Genomic DNA, 23,953 nt, shown 5'->3' with positions numbered 1-23,953 from the left:
CTCGTATAATGTTTCTTATATTATCATGCAATATATATTTTTTACATTTCATTTTGATGCTTTCCACACTACCCTGATATATCTGGAAATAATGCTGTTCTTATTTCAATCGTTATGATGTACAGTCTATATGTTTATAGATTTGTTTTTCTGAGATTCCAAATGCAATGACATTTGTCTTCCTTTCACATACTTTTATCATTATTACATTTCATTTGGAATCGTGACCCCATGTGGTGATGGTTTAAACTGTGTGCACCTTCTGAAGTTTTTATGTATGATATTCTACTCTTTTTTTCACCTCTAAAGTTTTCAGACATCATCGCACGGGTTCTTCAGTATCTTTTGGGTTTCAAGGTATTTTACTTGTCGTCAGTGTCCTGGAAATATGCCCTTAGTCATCTGACTTTCAGTTTGGATACCCCCCGCTATCATGGCCTTGCTATCCACGTAGAGGTCTCGTACAAGTTTATTCTAGTTGCTGTGCCTACTTTTAACAGTGTTCATAACTACTAACATTTTTAAAAGTACATAATGCACATGGTACTTGCTCAAATATTTCCAGTTGATGCTGATGTGAGCATTGCTTGAAATCAGTCCCCCAGCATACTCTTCTCAGTCTCTCTGCCTCGTGCTTTTTTGTAACAGGAGGCAAAGCGCATAAATTGGCTTCGAACCTAAAGCACCCCGTGATTGGATTTCTTTGTCGTTCCTTTGGCCACCCATGCATAACAATGCAGAGGATTGTTCATGCTTTGTGTGTGAGTTTATGAGCTGCATGTATGGGCTTGCTGGCTGCTGGAATCGAGCACGGAATGTTTACATGTCCCATGTGCAGCCACCATGTGGGTAAACTGACTTCTTGGCGGCATTAATAATGGCTTGGGAGGCTAAGAATGTACGTGCTTGGACAACTCCATGGTTTCCGTGACGGTCTGCATGTTTCAACCCCTTTGCACAACCAGCGACATTCTCTGCTGCGTGTTTTGCTGCATGTGTGTGCTGCCAGCGCCACCCTGTGGGTAACTAAACAAGTGTAAAAGATATTTTGATTTAAAGCTTTCGTGACTGCAGAGATTCATATTCTTGGTTCTTTCGGTAAAGTCACGTAGAAGGGAAATAATAAAATAATACAAACATTAAACAATAAAATTCTCACGACGTTTCGACTGCAACACAAGCAATCATCAGGTGTGAAATCCACAGCAAGAAAATTTGCTGTGGATTTCACACTTGATGATGATTGCTTGTGTTGCAGTCGAAACGTCGTGAGAATTTTATATTTTATTATTTCCCTTCTACGTGACTACCGAAAGAACCAATAATATAAGTGTAAAAGATAGTTTTTTTTTACAATCCTGCCATCTAGTGGAGAAGTAATGTTACAGTGAACAATGTGAACGCTCTGTAGAGGTGTACTTGAAATTCATATACACAAGTATGGTGTAATATGCATGTTTATATAAACATTTAATAAACACCTCAATCATTTTGGTACGTGTATTAAAATAGCTCATCTTTTGCAATTTAAAGTTTCTATGCTTTCAAGTTTCGTACAATTAATAAAAATAGACCACGTAGTGAAAGGCTTACTTCGTTTAACTTTGTATTGCATTGGCAAAGCTATGGACCATTCACTGCGAAGCGAATGCACTGTGTGTCATCCCCGTTGCTAGATGCATATTAACGCTCAGGTAATGGAAACCATCACCTGTGGATGTATTGAGTAGCTGTCTTTGTATTACAGAGCTGAGCCATGGTCTTAACGACAACACAGACCTTCCTGAGAAAGAAAACAAAGGGCTTTTGAGCTTTCTGCGGCCAAAGAAAAAGAAGGTAAATACGTAATATGCTTGTACCCCTGTGTATTTGCAATTGAGAAATGTTGTTTCTTGCTGTGGTGTTCTCTTGTAACTTGATTAAATGGTATATTATTCTCTTATCGAGAGGAGTGTAATATGTAGATACACGGAGACATGTTTGGAAAAAGTTGGTGTGTTTATAGTTCAAATGTATTGTGGAGGCATTTGCTTTTTTGTATTCGCTTATATTTGAATATACTAACATGTTGCATGCAGAAGCTTGCTTTGAATGCTGTTGGGACATTTTCTTGCTGTTGATACTAACGCATGTAACTGGCTACTTCTAGCTCTTTTGGTTATTCTAACAACTCCCCCGTGCGCATTGTTGAGTTTTTGCTGTCTTTGCTTACCCGTGTGTCATGTCCTCTTTCTGCTGCTATGGCTTTCCCAGAGTGATGATGATGTTTCCGAGTGTGGTTCCAACAGTTCAATGCATGGTGACAGTAGCAGAGACGTAAGTACTAACGCTGTGTACAGCCCTGGCTAACGATACTAACAGCAGTGCTAACAGAAAATCGTTCCTCATGCTTGTGCTCACAGCAGTAAATGTCACACAGGCCAATCACTTTTGAGCGCTAACCCTGTTCACTTTTAATACTCAGTTGCCCTTGAAGAACTGTCTTGAATTATGGTGTTATGATTAAAATGAAAGCTTCAACTCGGCATGTATGTGGAGGATGAATAGTTTACTTTGATGTTTAGAAGCCTCTGGGAAAAAAAACCGTTAAACCTGTCAGCATGATATCATAGCTTCAAAGCTAAAGCAGACTGTGTCATTAAAATGTTACGCATTTTTTTGCACATCAAACTGTTGAAAAAGATAATTTCCCCTTATGCCGACCTTATAATCCAATGTGAAAGACATTTTATAATAAAACACTCATAATTACCCTTTTTACATTTTAAAATGTGGCATTGATATTTTGTGGGGAGCTTATAAGGTCAGAATCTAAACACTAAATTGTATATATTTTGTACTGTTATGCAGTGTAGTCCTATAGTTCGTTATCTTTGTTTTCTGGTTCACTTTATTGTTACAATCATCTCGGAAAATAATTTTAGTTATCAACTAAATCAGTTCATGCCATTTTCAGAATGTGTGCAAGTTATCTTGGTGGAATAAGTTGTATACTTCCCCCCCCCCATATTCTTGGTTCTTTCGGTAAAGTCACGTAGAAGGGAAATAATAAAATATAAAACAATAAAATTCTCACGACGTTTTGACTGCAACACAAGCAATCATCATCAGGTGTGAAATCCACAGCAAGATGATGATTGCTTGTGTTGCAGTCAAAACGTCGTGAGAATTTTATTGGTTTATATTTTATTGTTTCCCTTCTACTTGACTTTACCAAAAGAACCAAGAATATGAATCCCTGCACTCACGAAAGCTTTAAATCAAAATACTTCCCCCCCCTTTTAGTGAAAATAGTCGCATCTAGTGGACAGGTGTCAATTGAATAATTTTGCAAAACAACAACTTTCCAGAAATTCTTCACTGGCAAAACATGTTTTAGACCAATCTACCTGACAGTGCACCCTTTTGGAAGCATTAGCAATCTATTTAGTTGTATCGTATGATTCATGCTGATTCCATTGATGTTGTGAATGATCAAATTGAGGTACGTACTGTTAATTCAGTGATCACTGTACACGAGGATTGTTGCATATGATTAAATTACAGCTGATCTTTATGTTTACTTTCATCACATACCTTGATTTACTTTTGAAATGTTTAAATTCAAATGTATCAGTTTATTTAATGCAGATGTATCGTGGTTGCTGTAGGTGTCACTCAATACACATTTAAATTGTTGGTGCAAATGTTTTTGCGTATATATGTTAACAGTTATTACAATCTTGATTTGAAGCTTCCATGACTGCAGAAAGCCATATAGTTATTACAATGTACTATTTAACAGTTTAATACAGTGGTTCTCAACCCGGGGGGGAGGTAAGCCCCTTTATGGGAAGCACAAAATACTTTCAAGGGGGATGCAGGCTGTAGCATGAATGCCGTGCAGAATAAATGTATCATGTGCAAGGGGGAACGCCATCGCCATATTTGCAGCAACAAAACACCAATACACAACATGAAATATATGCTTTACCAACCCATTGACTAGAAGCCTCGTCGATAGATGATCTCCCTATCGTGGCATTTGGACACTAAGTTGTGTTTTTGGGGCAGGAGGTGTGGGGACCATCGGTCTTAATTGGGTGGCCTTCATTTCAGAAAGGTTGATAACCACTGGTTTAAGACATCGAGTCGGCAAATGCAAAGTTCTTGATGTAACATGGTCCCAGTTGATGCAAGCCGAAAGCACTTGTAGTTTTATTTTTAAACACTGTCTAACTTGTCAACGTTTTCCACAGACTTCCATGCCTGGAACACCATTAATGGGGCAGCAGCAGCAGCACCAGCACCATCAGCGACCCATGAGCATGCCGTGCGTGCCCTCCCCTATGCTGGGCACACTGCCCGGTGGCGGTGGTGGTGGTGGCGGCGGCAGCAAGGGGCCCTACGGCGTGTCGGTGTGCCCCGAAGGACCAAGGAAGCGGAGGGCTCCAGCACCCCCTGTCTCACCCACCAACCCCCTGGCCACCACACCCATCCCTGAGGACGGAGAGCCAAACAAAGACAAAGAAAACGTTCCGTCCATCTCGCCTGGCAGCCAGGATAGCGGTTTCGAGCAGGTGTGTCGGGATCATTTGCAGGTAATGCATTCGTATTACATGAATGTTGTATGCATACAGTACAATGTACATTTCAATTCAAAGCGTGTGCATGCTTAATGCCAAGATCAATGTGGGTTCTCCAGTTTGTTATTTACAGAACGTGACACAAACTGAGACTGGTGCAGTTTTAAGTCCAAATTTCAACATATGTTTGAATGTGTGGCACTCTGCTCTCTTACAATTACTCTCGTATTTAGTTTAAAAACAGAAGACTTCGTAGCAGCATATCTCCCTACCCACTACATTATAGCACGTAGGCCTTTGCACTTCAGTTGTAGGGTGGGGGCCATGTAGCCAGGTGCCACTTGCCCCACCCATCAGAAAAAAAGTGAGTGATGAGTAATACTTTGGTAGATGTTATCATTGCTGACCACTAGCAATCCTGTTTTTAAAGCTTTTTTTCGATTTATATGACATTAAGTTTTTTAATGAACTTTTTTTTGTACCATCCATTGTGGTTAATCGTTTTTCTTGACTTTTTGGAAATTATTAATAACCTACGCTATGGTTGTGCTGCTCTTAAAAGTAAGGTAGTAAAAAAAATGTGCATGGGTCCACCAGCAAAAAAGGAACCTTTATTTCCCCACATGCCATTAGATGAGTTGTGAGCTGACTTTTGTTTATGTTGCGAGGTGTTAATAAAATACTTCTTATATTTGCCCTCCAGCAAGATTTTTCAACGGTGACATAAAAAAAGTAAATAGAAGTGCGGTACAGTATCTTTTTCTGCTTTGACTGTGTACATTGGCTGAACAAACAGCACTTTAATCCTGGAGGTACATGCAACCCACCCCCCTGTATAAGCATGACATAACTTATCGTGCTATTCCAACAGAACTATACAATACCCCCTCTAAATACTGCTGCAGCTCAAGCTATATCATGCTGAATAATGTTCAGAGCCTTCTAATGCTGTGCAAACATGTAGGTGACTGAATGGGTATTGAAGCACATCGGCAAACGCTCGTTGGGCAGCACTACATCACGAGGGGTGAGGGTTGTTTGGCATGAACTTTATTGTGCAGTGTCGTGCCAAACACTGCAGATCTGGGTAACAAGAGGGTTATTCCATTGTTAGCTTACATTCGCTGTACAGTCACGGTATGGATATATACATATAAAATAAAGCTAAGGCTTTAGTTACTTCATCTCTTTTCTTAACAAAATTGTTATCAAAACCACACTTCAAAAACAAGCTTATGAAGCCTTTTCAGGCTGCTTCAAAATTTTTTCTGTCATTTACATGTTTTTTTTATTGTAATACTGCACATGTTTAATGCATTGGCAGTATGTTTAACGTCTTTCACATCGTGCATAGCCAACCAATAACGTAGCCTCTGGTATATAAATAGCTTCCATTATTGGCATGATACTCGAGCTGAGTATCATGAAATAAAAGATGTTCTTTGAAATCGATTACTTCTTTTTTCCTCTTTATCTAATATTTCACATCATTCAAAAATACAAATTTCACTTTAATTCATCATATTTCACCAATCCCCACTGACCAGCATGGCAATGTATTACATTAGTAAGAATAATTACATATTCAGGAAAGTCGCACTGAGCCTGAAGACTCTTATTCAAGAGGGTCCTACATGAGGATGTTTGGCCAATAGCTATGACATGTACGGTTATTTTAGTGATAGTTTCGTCACTTCCTAACCTCTCTCAAAAAAATAAATTTAAACGAATTAGGTCTTGGATTTAAAACAGATTCCTGCGGAGGGAGCTAGTAGGAACGTTGGGTTGCTCGGTCAATGGCCAGGGTCAATGGCGGCGTAGTGTATTCCGCAAATATGCCCGACTGAGGGCGGGAACAAGCCGGCGTGAGTAGGTTCAACGTTGAGTTTTATAAGGGCACCATGGGGTAACCAGCCACTCCCCACTCTGCCCCACCCCTCCCAGCCCCACCCTCCCCACCCAGCCCCTCCCCACCCTCCCCACCCAGCCCCACCCTCCCCACCCAGCCCCTCCCCACCCTCCCCTCCCCACCCTCCCCTCCCTACCCAGCCCCACCCTCCCCACCCAGCCCCTCCCCACCCTCCCCTCTCCACCCAGCCCCACCCTCCCCACCCAGCCCCTCCCTGCACGATGGATACAATAATCCCCTGTGGGCTGGTGTAACCAGGAGGTTCCTACCAGTATAAAGTTATTTGTTACATAACACACCACCATTAGTAAATAGTTGTACAGTATTATGCTGGAGACAGGTTTGGCTTTGTTGGATATCTCTTGACAACTTTGTGTTTCTTGCTCAGAGCTCTCCAGACCAGCCGTGCCTGGCACAGGAGACCAGAAGAACCCAGTCTCCCCCTGCACCATTGGCCTCATCTTCGACTGAGGCCGCTGGAGCTACGTCGCCACTCGCCATGCTGCAGCATCGCACCAAGCGCCGTGCACCTCCCCCTCCCCCATCCACAACCGCCCAGGGTATGCAGGTCTCCGCCGAGTCGCCGCCGTCGCCACCTCCGAGATCTGCCCCAGAACAGGCCTCGGCGGCGTTGTTGCAGCCTGGATCCCCTCCTCCTGTGCAGCCAAGCGCGGAGAACCAGCATCGAAGGCGGAGCAGCTCCACAGGTGAGCTCTCACGTGCTCACATTTTCAACTTGTATTTTTTTTTTTATCAAGTGCTCTTATAGTTATATCGATTCAAGACTGATTTATTTTTTGCGATGGAGCGCTTTTGGCTCTGTTCAAATGTGGGAATTTTAGCTGTGCCATCAACCAACATTTTTATTTAATCGAAAAAGTATATTTAAAAAGCTTCTGTTCGTTTAGTGTTGGTAACAACCTGCAAGCATCTTGGGGAGCAAAAGTGAAATTCCATTGCTTTTAGTGCAGTAGAACTGCTTCGGCACAATACCTAAACTTAATCATCACCTAGCCGATTTGTCAAGATCATGTTTACACAGGGGAGAAGGTAAGCAAATATGTTCCAATTGTGCATGCAGTTTTGTTTGGCTTCAACTGTCTTCTTTCAACAAGACCTCTGCTCCTATTGCATTTGCCTTTTGAGTCCCACTATGTCTGTCATCAGTCAAAGCACCTTTATAATATGATGAAAAGGTGAAATATTTAATTGGCGACTTTTTTTTGAGGACATGAACATAGAATACATTATCATTGTTATGCTTAATGAAGGTTGAAGTCGTGGAATGTTAAAGTGCCTACCCAGTAATGTTTTGGGGTTTAATGTCCTCACAAGCAATATTAAATTAGGTTGAAGAGATTTGGCCGGAATGAATTGTTCATCGACTAAACAAGATTTATTTTTTTATTGTGAAGAGATACACTTTGCTATTTTGGTGCCATCAGAATCTTTATTTAGACTGGAGGAATCCGATGAGCTATGAAGCTCATTTTCACAGATGGCCAGTAAAAGGGATGAAATCTTGTCGTGGTGATAGATTACAGAGAAATTGCCGCACAATGGCATCATGCCATGCAATGTGTTGTGATGGGGGTTGCATGCTGTCAGTTGTGTTTTTTTAGTCAGGTGGCATCACAATCCAACAGTCATCCAATCAGTAAGCAAGTTGGTCTAGTGAGCATGTAGATAGCGTGTATATGTATATATGTGATTTTGAGTGAGTGTATGTGAGTACTTATGTATATGTATGTGTGCGTGCATGCATGTATGTTGGGATCGATAGCAGAGTGGTTATTGCACTGTACTATAAATCCAGTAACCTGAATTAAATTCCCAGCCACAGCTAACATCATTGTCAGGTCATGTTTGTATCAGTCTGAGGCCTTCCCTATGTTGACTCAGCCTGCAAATGAGTTCTGGTGTGGTGTGCGCACATCATCACTGGAACAACAAATGTAGCTATCCGAGCTTATGTGTTTGTGGGTGTGGATATTAATTTGTGTGTGCATGAATGCATATTTGTGTGTGGATGTACATACATACTTGTATATACACGTGTGTGTATATGTGTAATGACAGTGCGGAGCGATAGTGGGACAGTGTGGCTCCCCGGGGACCATGGTTACTAATGGACGAGCTATTAATGAGACGGGAGCCAATGGCGGGGAAGGACGAGTTAATGAGGATTCATGAGCTGGGATCCAATGGCGGGGGAAGTGTTACTAATGGACGAGTTAATGAGGATTCACGAGACGGGATCTCATGGTGGGGAAGTGTGAGAAGGACATGAGCGGCAGGGCCAGGTGAGGTGAGGAGGATTGAGACTGAGGGTGTGGCTGGAGCGGGCGAGCATAAATAGCGGCACGAGTGGCAGCTTGGTGTGGGGAACTGCCGTCGTCGTCACCTGGGATCGGGTTGTCTCCATCGTCTGCAAGTTGTCTGGAGCTTGGAAGCGAGAATGTCTCCCGAGTATGGTTCTGTCTCATCACCCGAGTGTACAGAGTCACTCGTGTTACGTGTTGAGTTGTTATTGGACTTTATTCTTCATAAATATACGGAAGACAAGACGGCGTCTCTCAGAGCTACATTACATGTGTGCATATGTGTGTCTTTCTTGTTTTTCCGATTCATACCATCGTCTGTGGTAGCACTTTGTACTTACTTGCATAGTGTTGCAACTCGGACATTTTCTTACAATTCATGGGGTGCAATCCAACACAATATGGTCATCCCCATATTGATTGCACTGAAATGGCAGATTGCATCTCGGCCTAAAGACATTGTGCTTTGCTCCTAGTTCCTATAACTGTCACGTGACGATGTCTACCTTTTCGTCGCAAATGTTATTATTTGGCATTCCATTTTTCACGTTTTTTTATGCTTTCGTTGGTGATGCACTCTAACAATTACTCGTGCGTGGCTGTACTTTGGCTCTATTGAAAGTTTATACATTATGCTTACATCTTAGATGTTCGGACAGGAACAAAAAGTAATTCCCCGGACGAGTGTTAGAAGTTCATAAATGAAGAACATGTTTTATATTAACAGCCAGCTGCTGTTTGAACCTTAAATGAATTCACTTGGTCAGTTATGGGTAAGTCAAATTTGCTGATGCTAATGAATGCCATTCATATGTATGGACATTTTTTTGTTGGTTTTGTTTTTCCCAGCCTCCACTCAAAGTTCTGGGAGCTTACCGTTAAAGGATGAAAATAAAGAAGGTAAATATTTAAATTATACTTGAGCAGATGCCACCATGGACAATATTATTAATATGTGCCGAATGTGTATCGATTAAGGGTACTGTTTTTATTTTATTGGAACGTAGTAGTCACCCTTGGAAGTGCTAGATCCTCAAGATTCTCGAATTCTAGAAAGTATTTTTGCCAACCGCCATCAGGTTTGATGGAGTTGCATTTGTGGCTTTGTTTAAAGATCAGGGGGGCAACCGTCTCACCCAATAATTAACATATTCCACAAAGGGGCCCTTTTTAAGATTCAATACATTTGGATTCACGTTGTCCATAGTCCATGATGCTGTCCATGGGGACTCGACTTGAGCCCATAGCCTCGATGAGGTTTGCATTTATAGTATGGAAAGTCACCCTGATATTGGCATTTACCTCTGTAAAAGAGGTTTGGCATTTTGATCCCCAAAAGCTAATATTGGCTATCTTGAATGTGGTAGTTTATGCCAAGTGTTTGTGGTTGGACACTGGTCTAACTTCCGGGGTGGCCATCTCTGGAACGTAAGCATTTTGTTGTCTGAGTAAGTGTTGCATAACATTTGTTCGGGTGCTAGTCGCCCGATGAGCGTCTATCCACCGGACACCTGGGTTTGTGGGTATGCGTTTGTGAATTTACTCGTGCAAGCATGACACATGAGTTGGTGACACGATCGGCTTGTGCCCGCCAGTTGGCTGGGCACCTTTGAAATTAGAAATTCTTTGGAGTGCTTCCGTAGCACACCAGTTATGGGACTGCTCTCATAGGCTGGTAATCTAAGTTGTGTCCGCTCCTGCAGATTATTTTGGTTTAAAATATTTAGTTGAAAATAGTTTTAAAAGCATTATATAACAATAACCAATGCTGCTACAACTTTTCGTATACTGTACATTGTGGCGTTTGTGTTAGTTGAGTAGCAGCTAGGGCCACAACAAATGTTTAACGATATCTGCATAAAGTAATTTCTGTGGAAATATTCCAAAATAAATTTGCCTTGAGTTTACTTTGGGAACTTTTTTTCTCACAGCCTGAAAGTCCCGTGTGATGTATATACATGTTTACAACATATAACTAAATTATTGTACATTCTACATACGATGTGTCACGTGTGTGAATTTACATTATTATCTTCACGATAATAATATACTGCAAAACAATTCACATTGGCGTGTACTCCTTTGTGTTCATCAATATTAATGTTGCCACAACCTTAGGAGTAAGTGAACGGCCTACACCTGTAAAACCCCCACGCGGGTCCCAGGCGTCCCCACCTCTCGTCGTTCCCACCTCGCCGCCACCCGGCATCGCACGGGATCCTCCACAGTTCCAGGCACCCCCTCCTCCACCATACCCTCCTCCTCCTCCTGAGCCGACCGCTCCACCCCCTGCACCTCCTCATGCCCTTCCATCAGGTGAGGAGGGTCTTTGTAGCTCCTCGTAATACCGTACTGCTGCCCACACTTGTATTCCCACACGGCTATTCAACAATAGTACACACACCCCGTTTCCATTTCAATTCAGATGTGTGTCACGCGGTATAGCAGGTAATCATTGCAGTGAGCTGTAAAATGCATGGCTTCATTGGAATAGATGGCTGTATATGCAGTATGGAGGCCAGAAGTAATTTTAATCCAATAAACTTTCTTTAAATGGTTGTTCATTTAGATATCTTGTGATCAAAATTGTAATCATGTGCCGACAATTGGCTAATTATTACACTACTTTCATAAAATATGTTATTTATTAAGAGTTTTAGGCATGTTAATTCAGATATAAAATTGACTTTCATACTGCAGAATAATGCTTACAAGGTAAAACAACTGCATAACCTTGCAGCAGGGGCACCATTTCCTTTGAAAGTGTGTGGATTAAATGAAGGGTCTTTTTAAAGTCCTTTACCCTTCATGGTCCTCATTTTCCATGAAAATGCTGAAAGGCTGTGGTGCAAACAGCCTGCCAAAATACCAAAAAAAAAATCTAATTTATGATTTACATAGTATTATTTTACATATGTTCCATGCAAATTCAGACTAACTTTATTTCAGCTGGTAAAGCCCATTGAGCTAAGCAGCTCTTTTACAAGGACAACCATTGGCTTTTTTCTCTTTCATTTGGCTTGCACATATAACTGGCTGTCAAACATCTCTCGTGGAATTTCATAAGATATATCTTTTAAACTGTTCATACATGTGTTGAACACGCACATAACTTATGTTTGAACTGTAAATCTTTGTTTAAACGGCAATTGTGGTGCTTATAACGTAACATTTTCAACTTGTTTAAAGTGGTAGTGTGAGTATACCCATATGTTTGCATGTTATAGATTTCAGAATTATTCATGGAGCCAAATGCTCCACCAAGTGCTCTACTTTTTAATTTCATTGGCTACCTATGTTCTAAACAACATCGTACCTTATTGTTTATTTGTTGACGATGTTTTGTAAAACTGGAATTTGGATTTCCAATGGACAAACAAGTCAAACATTGTATGTTTGACATTAACGTGACATTCTTTTGTATCTAAAAAATATTTAATGTATGTTTGTTGAAATTATTTCGCGCCGTACATAGCCAGACGTGATAATGTGAGGTGCTAACCAGTTGCGCTTTTGATAAAAGCATTATTTATTTAAAATATAACATGTAAATTCTGAAAGCTTGCACAAATCATATTACAAATGCATATACAAGTTTATGTTCATTATGTTAAAAACTCTCAAGCAATTTCTTCTGCCAATGTTGGACTAATACTCTTGCTTACTGCTCATCTAAGTGACTCTTTCATCCACAATTTGTACATTTGAGCAAGTCTGTTCTCACCAGATATAATCTTTGGCTATGGTGTTTATTCTGGTTGTTGTACAGTATATGTCTTCTGTTGGCCAAAAGCTCTTTTTGTTTAACAAAAACTTCACACAAAACCCAGAGCAGCAGATGCCTGAGATTACGGGTGGGAACGTCTTTTTGCGTCATTCATGGAGCCACAGCCTTGCAGTATAAATATTGCCTCGCTGTTTACTTTTCTCAAAACACCTGCGCACTGATGACACATATATGTCGGAGAAAATCCATTGGTTGCAAATACTTGCTCATGGAGATGCTGAAACAGTACGGTGAACAAGGGGCATTCGTCTGTGTTCAAAAATACTATATGCTTCACATTTTGTGGTTTTAATAAGAAATATATGTGGTATTGAAGACATAAATGAAAATAACCCGATTTTTTCCCCCCAAGTGCTCTTACATACCATAATCGTTTGTGTGAACTTTCACCTTTGTCTGAGAAAATGGATTCACATCACTTGTAAAAAAAAGCATTGTTCAACGTTTTGAAGTACATTATGGTGTTCATATCCACAATGTTTAATGGACCTTATTTATATGTTGTTTGACATTTATTACTGCTGTAGAAAAAACTTTGAACGAGGGTGGTGGAATGGGCAGTGATTCAAATGTCACAAAGCAACAGTGCGTGCCTGCAGCGGCACCCCGTAGGCTTGAACAAGGAACCACCGCCAAGTCTGAGACACAGAAGACTTTCTGTGGCGCATCTCAGCAAGCCCAGTAAGGCATCACAACCCATTGCTCTTCGAACAAATACGCTATTTTTACACGTGACACCTTGCTTCATTTTAATTTATATGCGTTGAAATGCTCAGTTTGTAATGTCAAGTGTCCTGTAATGCTAAAAGAACATGTTTCCTTTGTAATTTGTGCTGTTTATTAATGTTGGTGCAGGGCCTTAGCTGATAACATGGTGCAAGAATATTCATCGGACCTGGTACAGGCTAACACTGATGCTGCAGCAACTGCTGAATTCGATGAGTTAATTGCTGAACTTGAAATGGGGCTGACGGGTGAGTGCTTTTATACACAGAATGGTTAGTCATGGAAATAAGAATAATATAGCACAATACTTAACATGTGACAAAATTCAGTGTTATTCATAAAGCGTGCAAGAAGTGAAAAGCAAATGAGTGATAATATAACCATTTTCTGAAATATTTACGTGGCATAATTGGTGTGGCATTTGTGATTTAAACATATAAAATGTATGCTTTTGTCTTATTTGCAGATGATGACTTGAGGTCTAAGAGTAGTCCCCCCAATGTGGAGACTGTAAAAAATAATAAAGCAGAGGCTGACGTTAATTTTATTGTAGAGCCGGTTAAAAAGCCAGAGCCAGCCCTTCCAGATTCAACAGTGATAAAAGCCACTGCAGACAGCAGCTCCAACAATACTGATAAAGTAGATATAAACAACGAGACAAAGTATCCTGTTTTATCAGCAAATGCAAATGTGGCAACAGATGTCAAAAGAGGACCTTCAAAAAAAGCTTTGCAGTTTCTCAAAGCTTATAATGATATGCAAAAAAGGGAAGCAGCTGATAAAAACAAGGCTGGAAATGTGCAACAGGTTTCTGATAAGCCACCTGTTACTCAGAAAAAGGATGGTAATGAAGTAAAAGTCGACTTTCTTGCCAAGGTTCAGAAATCTGCCTTGGCCCAGCAACGTGACCATAAATCCAAACCTACCCTTTGTGGCTCTTTTTCTGGGGCCACTGCAAAAGCATCTGGTTGCGTAGTGGGTGAACAAGACCCCAGACATAAAAGGTTATCTATGGCTTTCCCTGACATATCCACCAAACCAAATAGTGAGTTAAGCAGGGCAGAAAGGCATGGAGGAAGCCTCAAGTGTCTAGATAAAATGCCTGTTAAAAACGAAACCTTTCTAAACGCGCATGTGGAGAAAATCCCTGTAGTACATGCCAAATCTGTGGACAAGCAAGTAAAGAGTATAACTGCGGAACGACAGAATGCATCATCCGAACAGTATAAAAAACAACTGGTAACACAAAAATACATGACATACGTGGAAGAGTCTGTAATGATCCAGCCAGTAGAAATCCATAAAGAAATTGCAGGAGCTAGAGAAGAAATAGTTGAACCAGACAAAGTTTTTAAGGTTATTGCAGAAGAAAGGCTATCTAAACCATCAGAAAAAAAATTTCTTTCAGAAAGCATTCAAAGTGGAAAAGTATCCGAAATAAATAAAACTTCACAGCCAATAATGGGCCAATCAAATGAGCCTGAGGCTTCGATGCAAAACAGCATTTTTTACAAGACACGATCAATTTCAAGAGAGCCATGTGCACCTGAAGTTGAATATCAATATAATTCTGCTGAACCATCTTCTCCAGTTCTTCCTGTCTATAAGCAGCCTTCAGATCGGTGGAGGTCCACAAATGAAATCACCAGAGATTACCTTCCTAAAGTGGGATTGACCACTTACAGAATTGTTCCTTCCAAGCCAGTCATAAGACCAAAACCTGAAACAGCTGATGTCCCATTCCTTTTACCAACTTATGAAACAGAAGCCAGCAAGACTGAGAATTCTACTGCAACCGATACTACAAAAGAAATCAAAGAAAAGTTGCAATATGACTCTACAGCGAAGATCAGGGACATTACAGCCAATCCACAACAGCATACAGCACATCAGTCACCAGTGATTTCTCCACCATTAATTCCCCCACCATTGATTCCCCCACCATTGATTCCTCCTTTATCAGGGCTCTCAAATGTGACTCGCCCATTCCAGAGGTCCCATTCCCTCCAGTGTACTCCAGAGACAATATCTCAGCAACACTCTGCTGTAAAAGCCACCGAGCCACTTGCCAGCATTGCCACATCTCCACCATCTAGCTCAAAGCAAGATGCATTTTTCCGTCCCGGCAGGAGAACCTCCAGCCTCTATGTGGCATCTGCCATTGCCAAGAAAACAGCCTACAAGTCCATTGATACTCCAAATGAAACTTACAGTGGCACCACCACAACAAAGACAACACCTGTGGATGCTTTGCCACCACTTCAGGTAAATTGTGAACAGGATGAGCTCATAATTCCACCACCACCACAGTTTTCTACGGAAGAAAATGCCAACATTCCAAATGCTCCAGGTGACCCAGGGAAAGTGATTATAATTGAGGCACCAAGAGTTCATCAATGGAAGCCAAAACTATTTAGACCAGTCAGTTTCCCAAGTGTCATATTCAAAGATGACAAACCATCTAGCATGAGTGTAGAGTCTAGTCATTTAGAGTCTAAGAACACCATCTTTGCTGTCAAGTCACCACCTCCGGTGATTTCTCAACCAAGTAGTGGATACCCTTTTAATGTAAAATCAGCGTCTAACTCATCTCAAATTCAGTCTGTTCTCAGTTCTCCAAAATCCACAGATGCAAGTCCTTTCTATCAGCCGCCCACAGTTTTAAATACCACTGGAGCTGCACTGGAAAGTCCCAGTCTTATTTATGAGCAGAGAAAACCATCAGGTGAAGATACTGGTCTGTTTGGACCGATGCTGAAGTTAAAACCTGTGGTGCAAAAACCAATTCTGAAGGATAACAATCCACATAATTCCCTAATGGAAGCACTTCAGTCTACAGACAACATGGGCAGATTGAGAAAGGTCAGACTACTTTGTCTACATCGTCACATTTAAAATATTGTAATAAATATGGCAAATGTGTGTCTATCGTAAATTAAATGTAATTCATTTATTTTAAAACGTATTTATAGAACATGCATTTTTAACTATTATTACATATGTATCATTAAAGTTATCTTAAACATTTACCTTGCTAATGTATAACGTTGTATACATTTCCATAAATGTTCTGGTTGTTGTTTCAATATATTCTAGGTTTCAGGTGAAAATCTGCAGAAGATACCGGCAGCTGTTGAAAGTGAGACGGAAAGAGACGCTCTTATGGCGGCTATTCGATCAGGCGCAGGAGGGAAACGACTGAGAAAAGTAAGTGGGAATGCAAGTGACAACTGTGTTTTTAATTTTTTGCAGATTATTTATCTTTCAAGAGGACTTAGTCGTTCATAATTCCTTATAATGGTCTGAACAAATAATGTTTCAACAATTCTTTTACTTTCACCTCAATTCCCATCCCAATAGATGTCCTTATTTATCTTTTTTTCATATCTGTGAAATGTTAGTTGATTTGTAAAGCTATACATGCTGTATAGTATAAAAAGAGATTGTTTTTGTCTCAGCAATACTGCTATTTCAATCAAATGATATTAAACCTTACCATCATCCAGTGAGGGGTCTGGACTTTTAATATTGCAAATGGTTCCTCATGTACCCTGTGTAGCTTCAACGACTGAGCCACATTATTGACTATTCAATGGATTTCTTGTTACGTGGCGATTAGTAATTGTAAGCATCACTAGAATACTCCTTCAAGATAACTTGAAAAGAAAAGCAACTTGCCTGTTTTGAACAAAAAATTATATTTAAAATGTGTTTTTTCACGATCCTCTTGTGAAATCAATTAAGCTATTTGGAGCAATATTTATGAAGTATACTTTGCTTTTATTTTATTAAAGTCTATGCACCTTGGTAACTGGATACTGGATGAAGTGCCTTGAACATTTGATAGGTCGGTTTCATCTGTATAAACATTTTGTGACCACGCGACAGACACGTGTATGCACTTTGGGGGCTGTTCTAGGAATTGTTTATTTGTATTTTGGTTTGGTCCCTATGCCAACAAGAGCCACGACTGCTGTTGCAGTATCTCCTGCACCAAATATTTAACAGGCATTTGCATTTGATGGGATATACACTTATTTAGACTTCTTTCACATTATTTATTTATTGGTACTCATAAAAGCCAGTTATCCGGTTCACTTTTGCAAAAAAAAACTTTGTTTTCACAATTCATTAAATAAAAAACATCCAAATTGGTTTAAATTAAGTTTGGAACACGTGACCTTGTGGACCAGCGTCTAACAGTGCAGATGTGGTACATGTTAAAATAATAAAACTACACATTATTGAGGTGGTGACATCTTCGCAAATGGCTTACATAATTTACCTTGGGATGTATGCATTCATGTAACCCAAGCTCATATCGTGACGACTTTGAATAAGTTCAGCTGTTAAGGTTTCTTGGCACTGCAAACCTGCAAAACCTAAAACCAGCTGTCACCTCTACCCCCCTCCTCAATCCCGCTGGCTCGACAAGCAGTTCTCATTTAGTGCTGACACTTACGAGTTGGGGGCTTTTGCCTCTCTGGCCTCTTGCAGCAGTAGTAATTAAGGTTGGATTAAATGCTGTGTTTGTATAATGTTGACACATGGATGCATTTATTTTAGGGAGGACTGATAAGGTTGTTTAAACATCCTAAGGCCAAAGTAGGGTGGGCAGAGTCTGTGGGAAGAAAAAGCGCCAGTAAAGTAGACCCATGGCGCCAGTGGACAGTGGTGCAGGAAAACAGCATGCCTTAGGATGGTCTATGAAGCCATGTTTTGGCTATAAACATTAACAATGCTCCTCGTTCCCATTATGTTTTCCTTTTATTTTTTTCACTAAATTGTTTAATTTTGCGTTAATCAAAATAATGAACTAATTCTGAGCTTATTATTTTCTAAAACCTTAGCAATTATAATTCAGCAATGATAAACTTAAAATTTGTAAATAGTACATCTCGTAATTTGTCATTCAAACATATGCACATTTTAGTTATATTTTATCATTAAACTTCCACTTCGTTTTGGGTTAATCAAATTATTCGGTGATGCTGCATCGCCAGTAGTGCGCAATAACAATTAACAAACCCTCCACATTAGGAAATAACACTGCCTTAAAATATGTAATCAGCGAAGTTTTGCTCAATGGCCCTTCATAGAACATAATTGATTCGCTATGAAGAAGAGCCATTGCGCAAAACGTCACCTGTTACACATTTACATTTAATAATTTCGCAATGACATCACCTTGACGATGTCACAGCCACACTTTCCTGCCAAAAGTGCTGTAACATAATGTAACGTTTGCTTAAATTATAAATACATGAAAATTATAATTTTACAGTTGGAACTGTATGTTAAAATAAAAAAAATTGTGGTTAGTATTTAAAGTAATTTGGATTATTAAATGTATTGCATAAATAATGAAAGATCTTCACATTTAATAAATCTAAATAAAATAATGTTAAATACAGTTCTGGAATAAGCCTAAAATCCCAAAAATCGGATTTCTGAAAAATGTAAACCGAAACTCATGCTTGATGTACGTATCATATCTCATCTTCAACCATACGCCTTGCCAAACAATTTTTTATTTGATTTAAATTAAAGCTTAAGCTGTCCTCTAGACGCACAATATTTTGCTTTACTTTCACATGTTTGCAGTTAAAAAAAAGTATGCTTCATCTTATTCAAGTGTTGCCATTCCATTTTTGTAAACAGTGTTTTTAGTTTTCTAATGTTTTCACTTCGGCCTTCATTTATGAAAACTTGGATTACTTCATCAATTTCTACTGGTCAAATGCCTCTTCATTGTCTACACAGGCTAGGCATAGTGGTATTTAGTATTCATTAGTCTTTTTCCAGAATCAGAATGATAGTATAGGACTGTGTGTTTAATGTTGGGGACCCATATCGCAGATCTTATTATCCGAGGCATTATCTGCGATTTTGCCCCTCCTATCCCCGAAAAATCGTGGCTTATAGAAATAATGACACAGTGCATGTTGGGAAAGTGACTGGTCAGTACCTGCGAAAAATAGACTGGCCTAGCAATTCCTCTTGTCTGCAAACAAATCGAGGCTAATAGGAGTATGTGAGGGGTGGGTCGTCTTTAAAAAAACATTAGGTGTTTGCGTACGCTCACACGCTTGAAACACATCTCTGAAGTATCTCTGTGCGTCTGCTGATCTATTGATCACTTTGTGTGTTTGTAATGTACTTTCCCCTGTCCCCATCTTCACCTGTGTTTGTATGTACAGTGCACGTATCTACATGTGTGTCTGTGTTTGTCTCCATCACTCTCAATCTCCAAGTCTTTGTGCGTCTTCGTCTGTGTGTGTCTTCATGTCTTTGTGTCTCTGGGTGTGTCTCTGTCTTTGGGGAGCGGCAGTGCAGCGGTTTGTGCGCCGTGCTGTGAACCTAGATACACCAGTTAAATTCCTGCTCACGGTCAAAACCAGTGACGAATATTTAAACTGATTCTGGGCCTCTTCTATGTTGACTCGGCCTCAAATGAGTACCTGGTGCGGTGTGTAAATATTAGCACGAGGGAGACAAAGGTGGTCGGGCGTAATGCTGGCCACCCTCGTGTACCGTTCCTGCCTTCATAGGTGCTCGTGCTAACATCACTTGCTCCAAGAGTCAGTGACAGATATACAGAGTGGGGGGGGGATATTTGTGTCTCGTGTGTGTCTCGTCTGTGTGTCTTTGTTTTTCCATGCAGTGTATAAACAAAGCAAGCGCCGTCCGTTAATTTGGTTTGGCCAAAATGATTTTTTTAAATAAAAAGTTTCGGATAATAGGATGTATGTGCCGTGGGACTCTTATCTGCAAAAATCACAGATTATAGGATGCCATTCTGCAACGACTAATGAAAAAGTCGGGGATAATCGAGGATAATAGGAAGAATAGGGCCGTGGATAATGGAACTTTTGTGAACCTGACAGCTGTTTCAAATTATACGAATCACGGATATTAGGGCATATTTGACTGCTCCCATTAATAAAGACATTAATAAATACATTAACAAAAACATGCTTTAATATAATTTTCTTGAGCTTAAGGATGTACGTTTGTACAGCATCGAACAATGGCATGATTTGTCTGAACTTGCAGTGTGTGGTGACCTCAGGTATCACACTTCTTGGTGTCTCATTGACTGGTGTGTACTGTGTCTTTTGGTTTTCATAGACCTCATCTACAGCAGCAGAAGAACTGGTGTCTCAGCAGTTGAGAGAAGCTGACTCGGGCGATTCAGCCACAGTGCGGCCACGGCTTGCATCTGTGCATTCTCCTCCAGTTCCCATAGCCCCACCTCCTGTCATCCTCATGGGTAATGGGGCCAGAAGTACAGAGTGTAGTCCGGAGGAGGCACGTCTGGCCATGCTTGATGCCATCCGATCCGGCAGTTGTGCTGGCATGCTTAAGAAGGTGGGCACAAGAGCTCAGTTTATACACATGCATACATATATATTTACTACACACACATTTTTTTATTTCTTAGAAATGCTTTGAAGTTAAGGTGGAAATCATTTTAACTTAAAAAAAAATTCCATTGCAGTGTTGCAATAGAGAAATATATACTGTATTGCAATTAAAGTCTGTTCGACTTACGTTGATCCGCACTTAAGGCAGGTCACCAATTCACACCCTTGTTACTTTTGGCGGTCAGTCCGTGACGCTGACTCAGGTGCTGGTTCTGTGCACAAACAAACAACACAGTACGTCACCCAGTCAGTCAGCCTCCCGACACGCTCCAGTGCTAAACCTCTGTGCATTCTTCGTGCTGTTTAAGCATTTATAAATAATTTTATTTATTTCATCCTATAAAAAAGGTAAGAACTTTCTAGACACTAATATTGTACTTTATATATAATTGGTAGTTGATTAAATATGCTACTTGTATTCATAGCTATTAAAAGTGGCATATCGGATTCTTGCTCAGGAACGTGACCCCCTATTGTATCATTGTTTATCTGGGAAAATCTGTCTCGGCATATGTTGCTTCCGCTTGCGACACCTTTTCTCGGAATGTTACCTGATGTAGGTCCGAGGACTGCCTGTATAATTTAAATGCAATATACCCTTCCCCCCCCCCTGCTCGATTTCTATAGGTGCCAACGTCTGTGAAGACCATCGAAGTAAATGGAAAGTCAGGAACCATCAGGAGTTCATCGTCATAGGAAGGCTATTACACATCCAACCTCCCATTGAGCGCCTTACTGTAAACATTAGGAGCACTTTGCCTTTAGACTGTGGAACAAATACAACATGAAAGCCTACTGGAGACCATATTGTTCATGACCAATGAAGTGCCATGTGTGCTGATGGTTGGTGCTTTACATGTGTATTTTCTTTGTGCAAAATAATTATGCACACCATTAAATGTGTGCAAAAGAATTTGTACACTTATATTTTGTATTTGACACCTTTTTATTGCATATTATACCTTTGTAAAACTTTCCCCTGGCAGCTTGTGTTTTTGATGGGGAAGTAATGGGGACTCTTAAAATGCCTCTTGATGCACATAATACATGTTATGTTGTAGCATTTACATGACATTATTTCTCATCTACTTACGTGCAAGTTTGTACTGTGTCTATCAATAGTGTATAGCTGGAAAAGGCAGTAATTTTGCTTGGAGCATTGTGTCAAAAGATGGGTGGGAAACTGTAAACTTGGCTCCATTAAATATGGGATGTGTGCCTTTCCCCACGTTATTAGAGCGATTGAAAAGAATTAAACATGCAGGTATGCTTGTGAATTATCATTGTATATTATGAATTCACGAATATTACTAATTTGATGCAGTTGAAAAAACCGATGAGGAATTCCCGCATGTGTACCCGCATGCAATGAACGATCTATTTGGGGACAATTTGCACTTGTTGCATGGAATAGAGCCACGTTGACAGTTGTGCAGGTACTCCAACCTAGCAGGTGGGACTGTTAAAGGCTGAATGGTTTGTCAATGGATGTCAGTATTATTGTTTCCCTTAATGTTCAATTCATTCAATGGTTTGCTTTGTTTCTGTATTTCTTTAACGAGACCAGCGTCTCTTATTTGTCATTTAACCACTTTGCTGTTCTAAAAATGTACTTTGCACAGTATCTTGTTTAACGTCTGACATTCCAATAAACGTGTGGCATATGTTATAATGAAATTGCCATGAAAAATAAGTATATTTACTCCGCAATATTATTTTGAGAATGGAGAAAAAACACTGACATGCCACAATGTTTATAAGGCAAGCAATGTAATGTATTAATGGGCGTTCTTGAGCAGCATACCTTGATGGCCTTTGTGCTAACTACTGTTTTCTTGTGGCGGTGGCAGCAACATGACTACATTTATAAAAAAAAAATATGGAAGATGTGTCCATTACGTTATACTATACTTATATTTTCAATAGAAAATGTTGGGAGCACTTGTCTTTTTACATTTTGGAGGTTTAACGATGTGTTTCGTGTTGATGTACGAATAAACACTTGGTGCAGCCTGTTTTTCTATGCCCTGTATGTCGGTGCGTATAGAAACCAGTACGTACGAGTACTGTACAGCATACCCATTGCAGAGTACAATGTATTTGCATTAAGCGACAAAGATTTGCATGTTCATACTGTTGAACACATACGGTAATGCAGATATTGGGGATGTTTCTTTTTGGGTGCATCCGTGTGTAAATGTTAGAGAACTGGCACACAAACATAAACATTCCTGCGGAGGGAGCTGGTAGGAACGTTTGGTTGCTCGGTCAACGGCGGCGTGGTGTATTCCGCAAATATGCCCGACTGAGGGCGGGCACAAGCCGGCGTGAGTAGGTTAAACGTTGAGTTGTATAAGGGCACCACGGGGTGACCAGCCCCTCCCTCCCACCCCCCACCCAGCCCCACCCAGCCCCTCCCCACCCAGGCCCTCCCTGCACGACGGACACAATAATCCCCTGTGGGCTGGTGTAACCAGGAGGTTCCGACCAGTAGCAGTTCTACAGTATTGCATTTACCACTGAATTCTTGGAACGCCTGTGACTCCGGCACAAGTCTGGAAATACTCAAATGTCACTTTTGTAGCTTGAGGGAAGGAAATAAAAATGGGCAAGGTGTGCTAACAGCCTACAACTCGTCACGTTGTCTCAGAAGCAAGCGCATGCTAGCAGCACGGAGTCCTCGCATCTGGATGAAGACTTGCAATGCACAGAGTATATTGTAGGAATCGAAGGAATGTTAGAACTTTCGTACACATTGTCATGGACTTCATATTATCCAATGCCCGACTGTACTTTAAATCCGCATATAACCTATTGCGTTTACTTACGCTGTAGGTGGAGGGGGTGCAACCATTTAAATGGCCCGCGTCTGTTGTGACGTGTCGGTCCCTTGGCACACAAAGACTCTTTTGTGTAGTTGACCTTGGCGTTGTCATGCTCTAGCCGTGCCCTCACGCCCCCCTGCCTTCACACGTTAATTGGGTGTGGAGGCATTATAGCTCGCAGGTAAAGGTGAGCTGCGCGCAACAGGTTTTGTATGTGATTTTGTTGTACTGAAGACGAGCAAAAAAATATTTGGAACAAGCTAGACTCGATAGAAAAAAAATCTCCTGTGCTTTTGCACAGGACCGAGCGTGCAACGATCGGCGTCAATTGTTCCAATTAACGCATTACCGTGGGCTCTTAGTCAAGGCAAAGTCTCGCTTTTCAGCACGGGG

General features: G+C 40.6%; 1 protein-coding gene across 6 annotated transcripts in view; it reads left to right on the top strand.

Annotated features, from left to right (window-relative positions):
• The window catches only part of LOC144726398 (uncharacterized), a 59,961-nt gene extending 37,211 nt beyond the window's left edge, over window positions 1–22,750 (top strand). For 2 of the 6 annotated variants that reach the window (XM_078605083.1, XM_078605091.1), the window contains 13 exons: window positions 310–357; window positions 1,748–1,836; window positions 2,254–2,316; window positions 4,239–4,580; window positions 6,863–7,181; window positions 9,645–9,695; window positions 10,914–11,111; window positions 13,110–13,263; window positions 13,438–13,556; window positions 13,775–16,170; window positions 16,405–16,515; window positions 20,440–20,679; window positions 21,363–22,750. In XM_078605083.1, coding sequence (XP_078461209.1) covers window positions 310–357; window positions 1,748–1,836; window positions 2,254–2,316; window positions 4,239–4,580; window positions 6,863–7,181; window positions 9,645–9,695; window positions 10,914–11,111; window positions 13,110–13,263; window positions 13,438–13,556; window positions 13,775–16,170; window positions 16,405–16,515; window positions 20,440–20,679; window positions 21,363–21,431 — 4,199 coding nt within the window. In that variant the 3' untranslated portion in view covers window positions 21,432–22,750. The remainder of the gene's footprint in view (window positions 1–309; window positions 358–1,747; window positions 1,837–2,253; window positions 2,317–4,238; window positions 4,581–6,862; window positions 7,182–9,644; window positions 9,696–10,913; window positions 11,112–13,109; window positions 13,264–13,437; window positions 13,557–13,774; window positions 16,171–16,404; window positions 16,516–20,439; window positions 20,680–21,362) is intronic. The other 4 variants (XM_078605099.1, XM_078605117.1, XM_078605108.1 and 1 more) reach the window with 3 other exon arrangements.
• The last annotated feature ends 1,203 nt before the right edge of the window (window positions 22,751–23,953 follow it).

Source organism: Lampetra planeri, chromosome 2 (assembly GCF_965212315.1).
Source record: "Lampetra planeri chromosome 2, kcLamPlan1.2.h2, whole genome shotgun sequence".
Classification (NCBI taxonomy): domain Eukaryota; kingdom Metazoa; phylum Chordata; class Hyperoartia; order Petromyzontiformes; family Petromyzontidae; genus Lampetra; species Lampetra planeri.
This window is presented reverse-complemented; position numbering and strand designations above follow the sequence as displayed.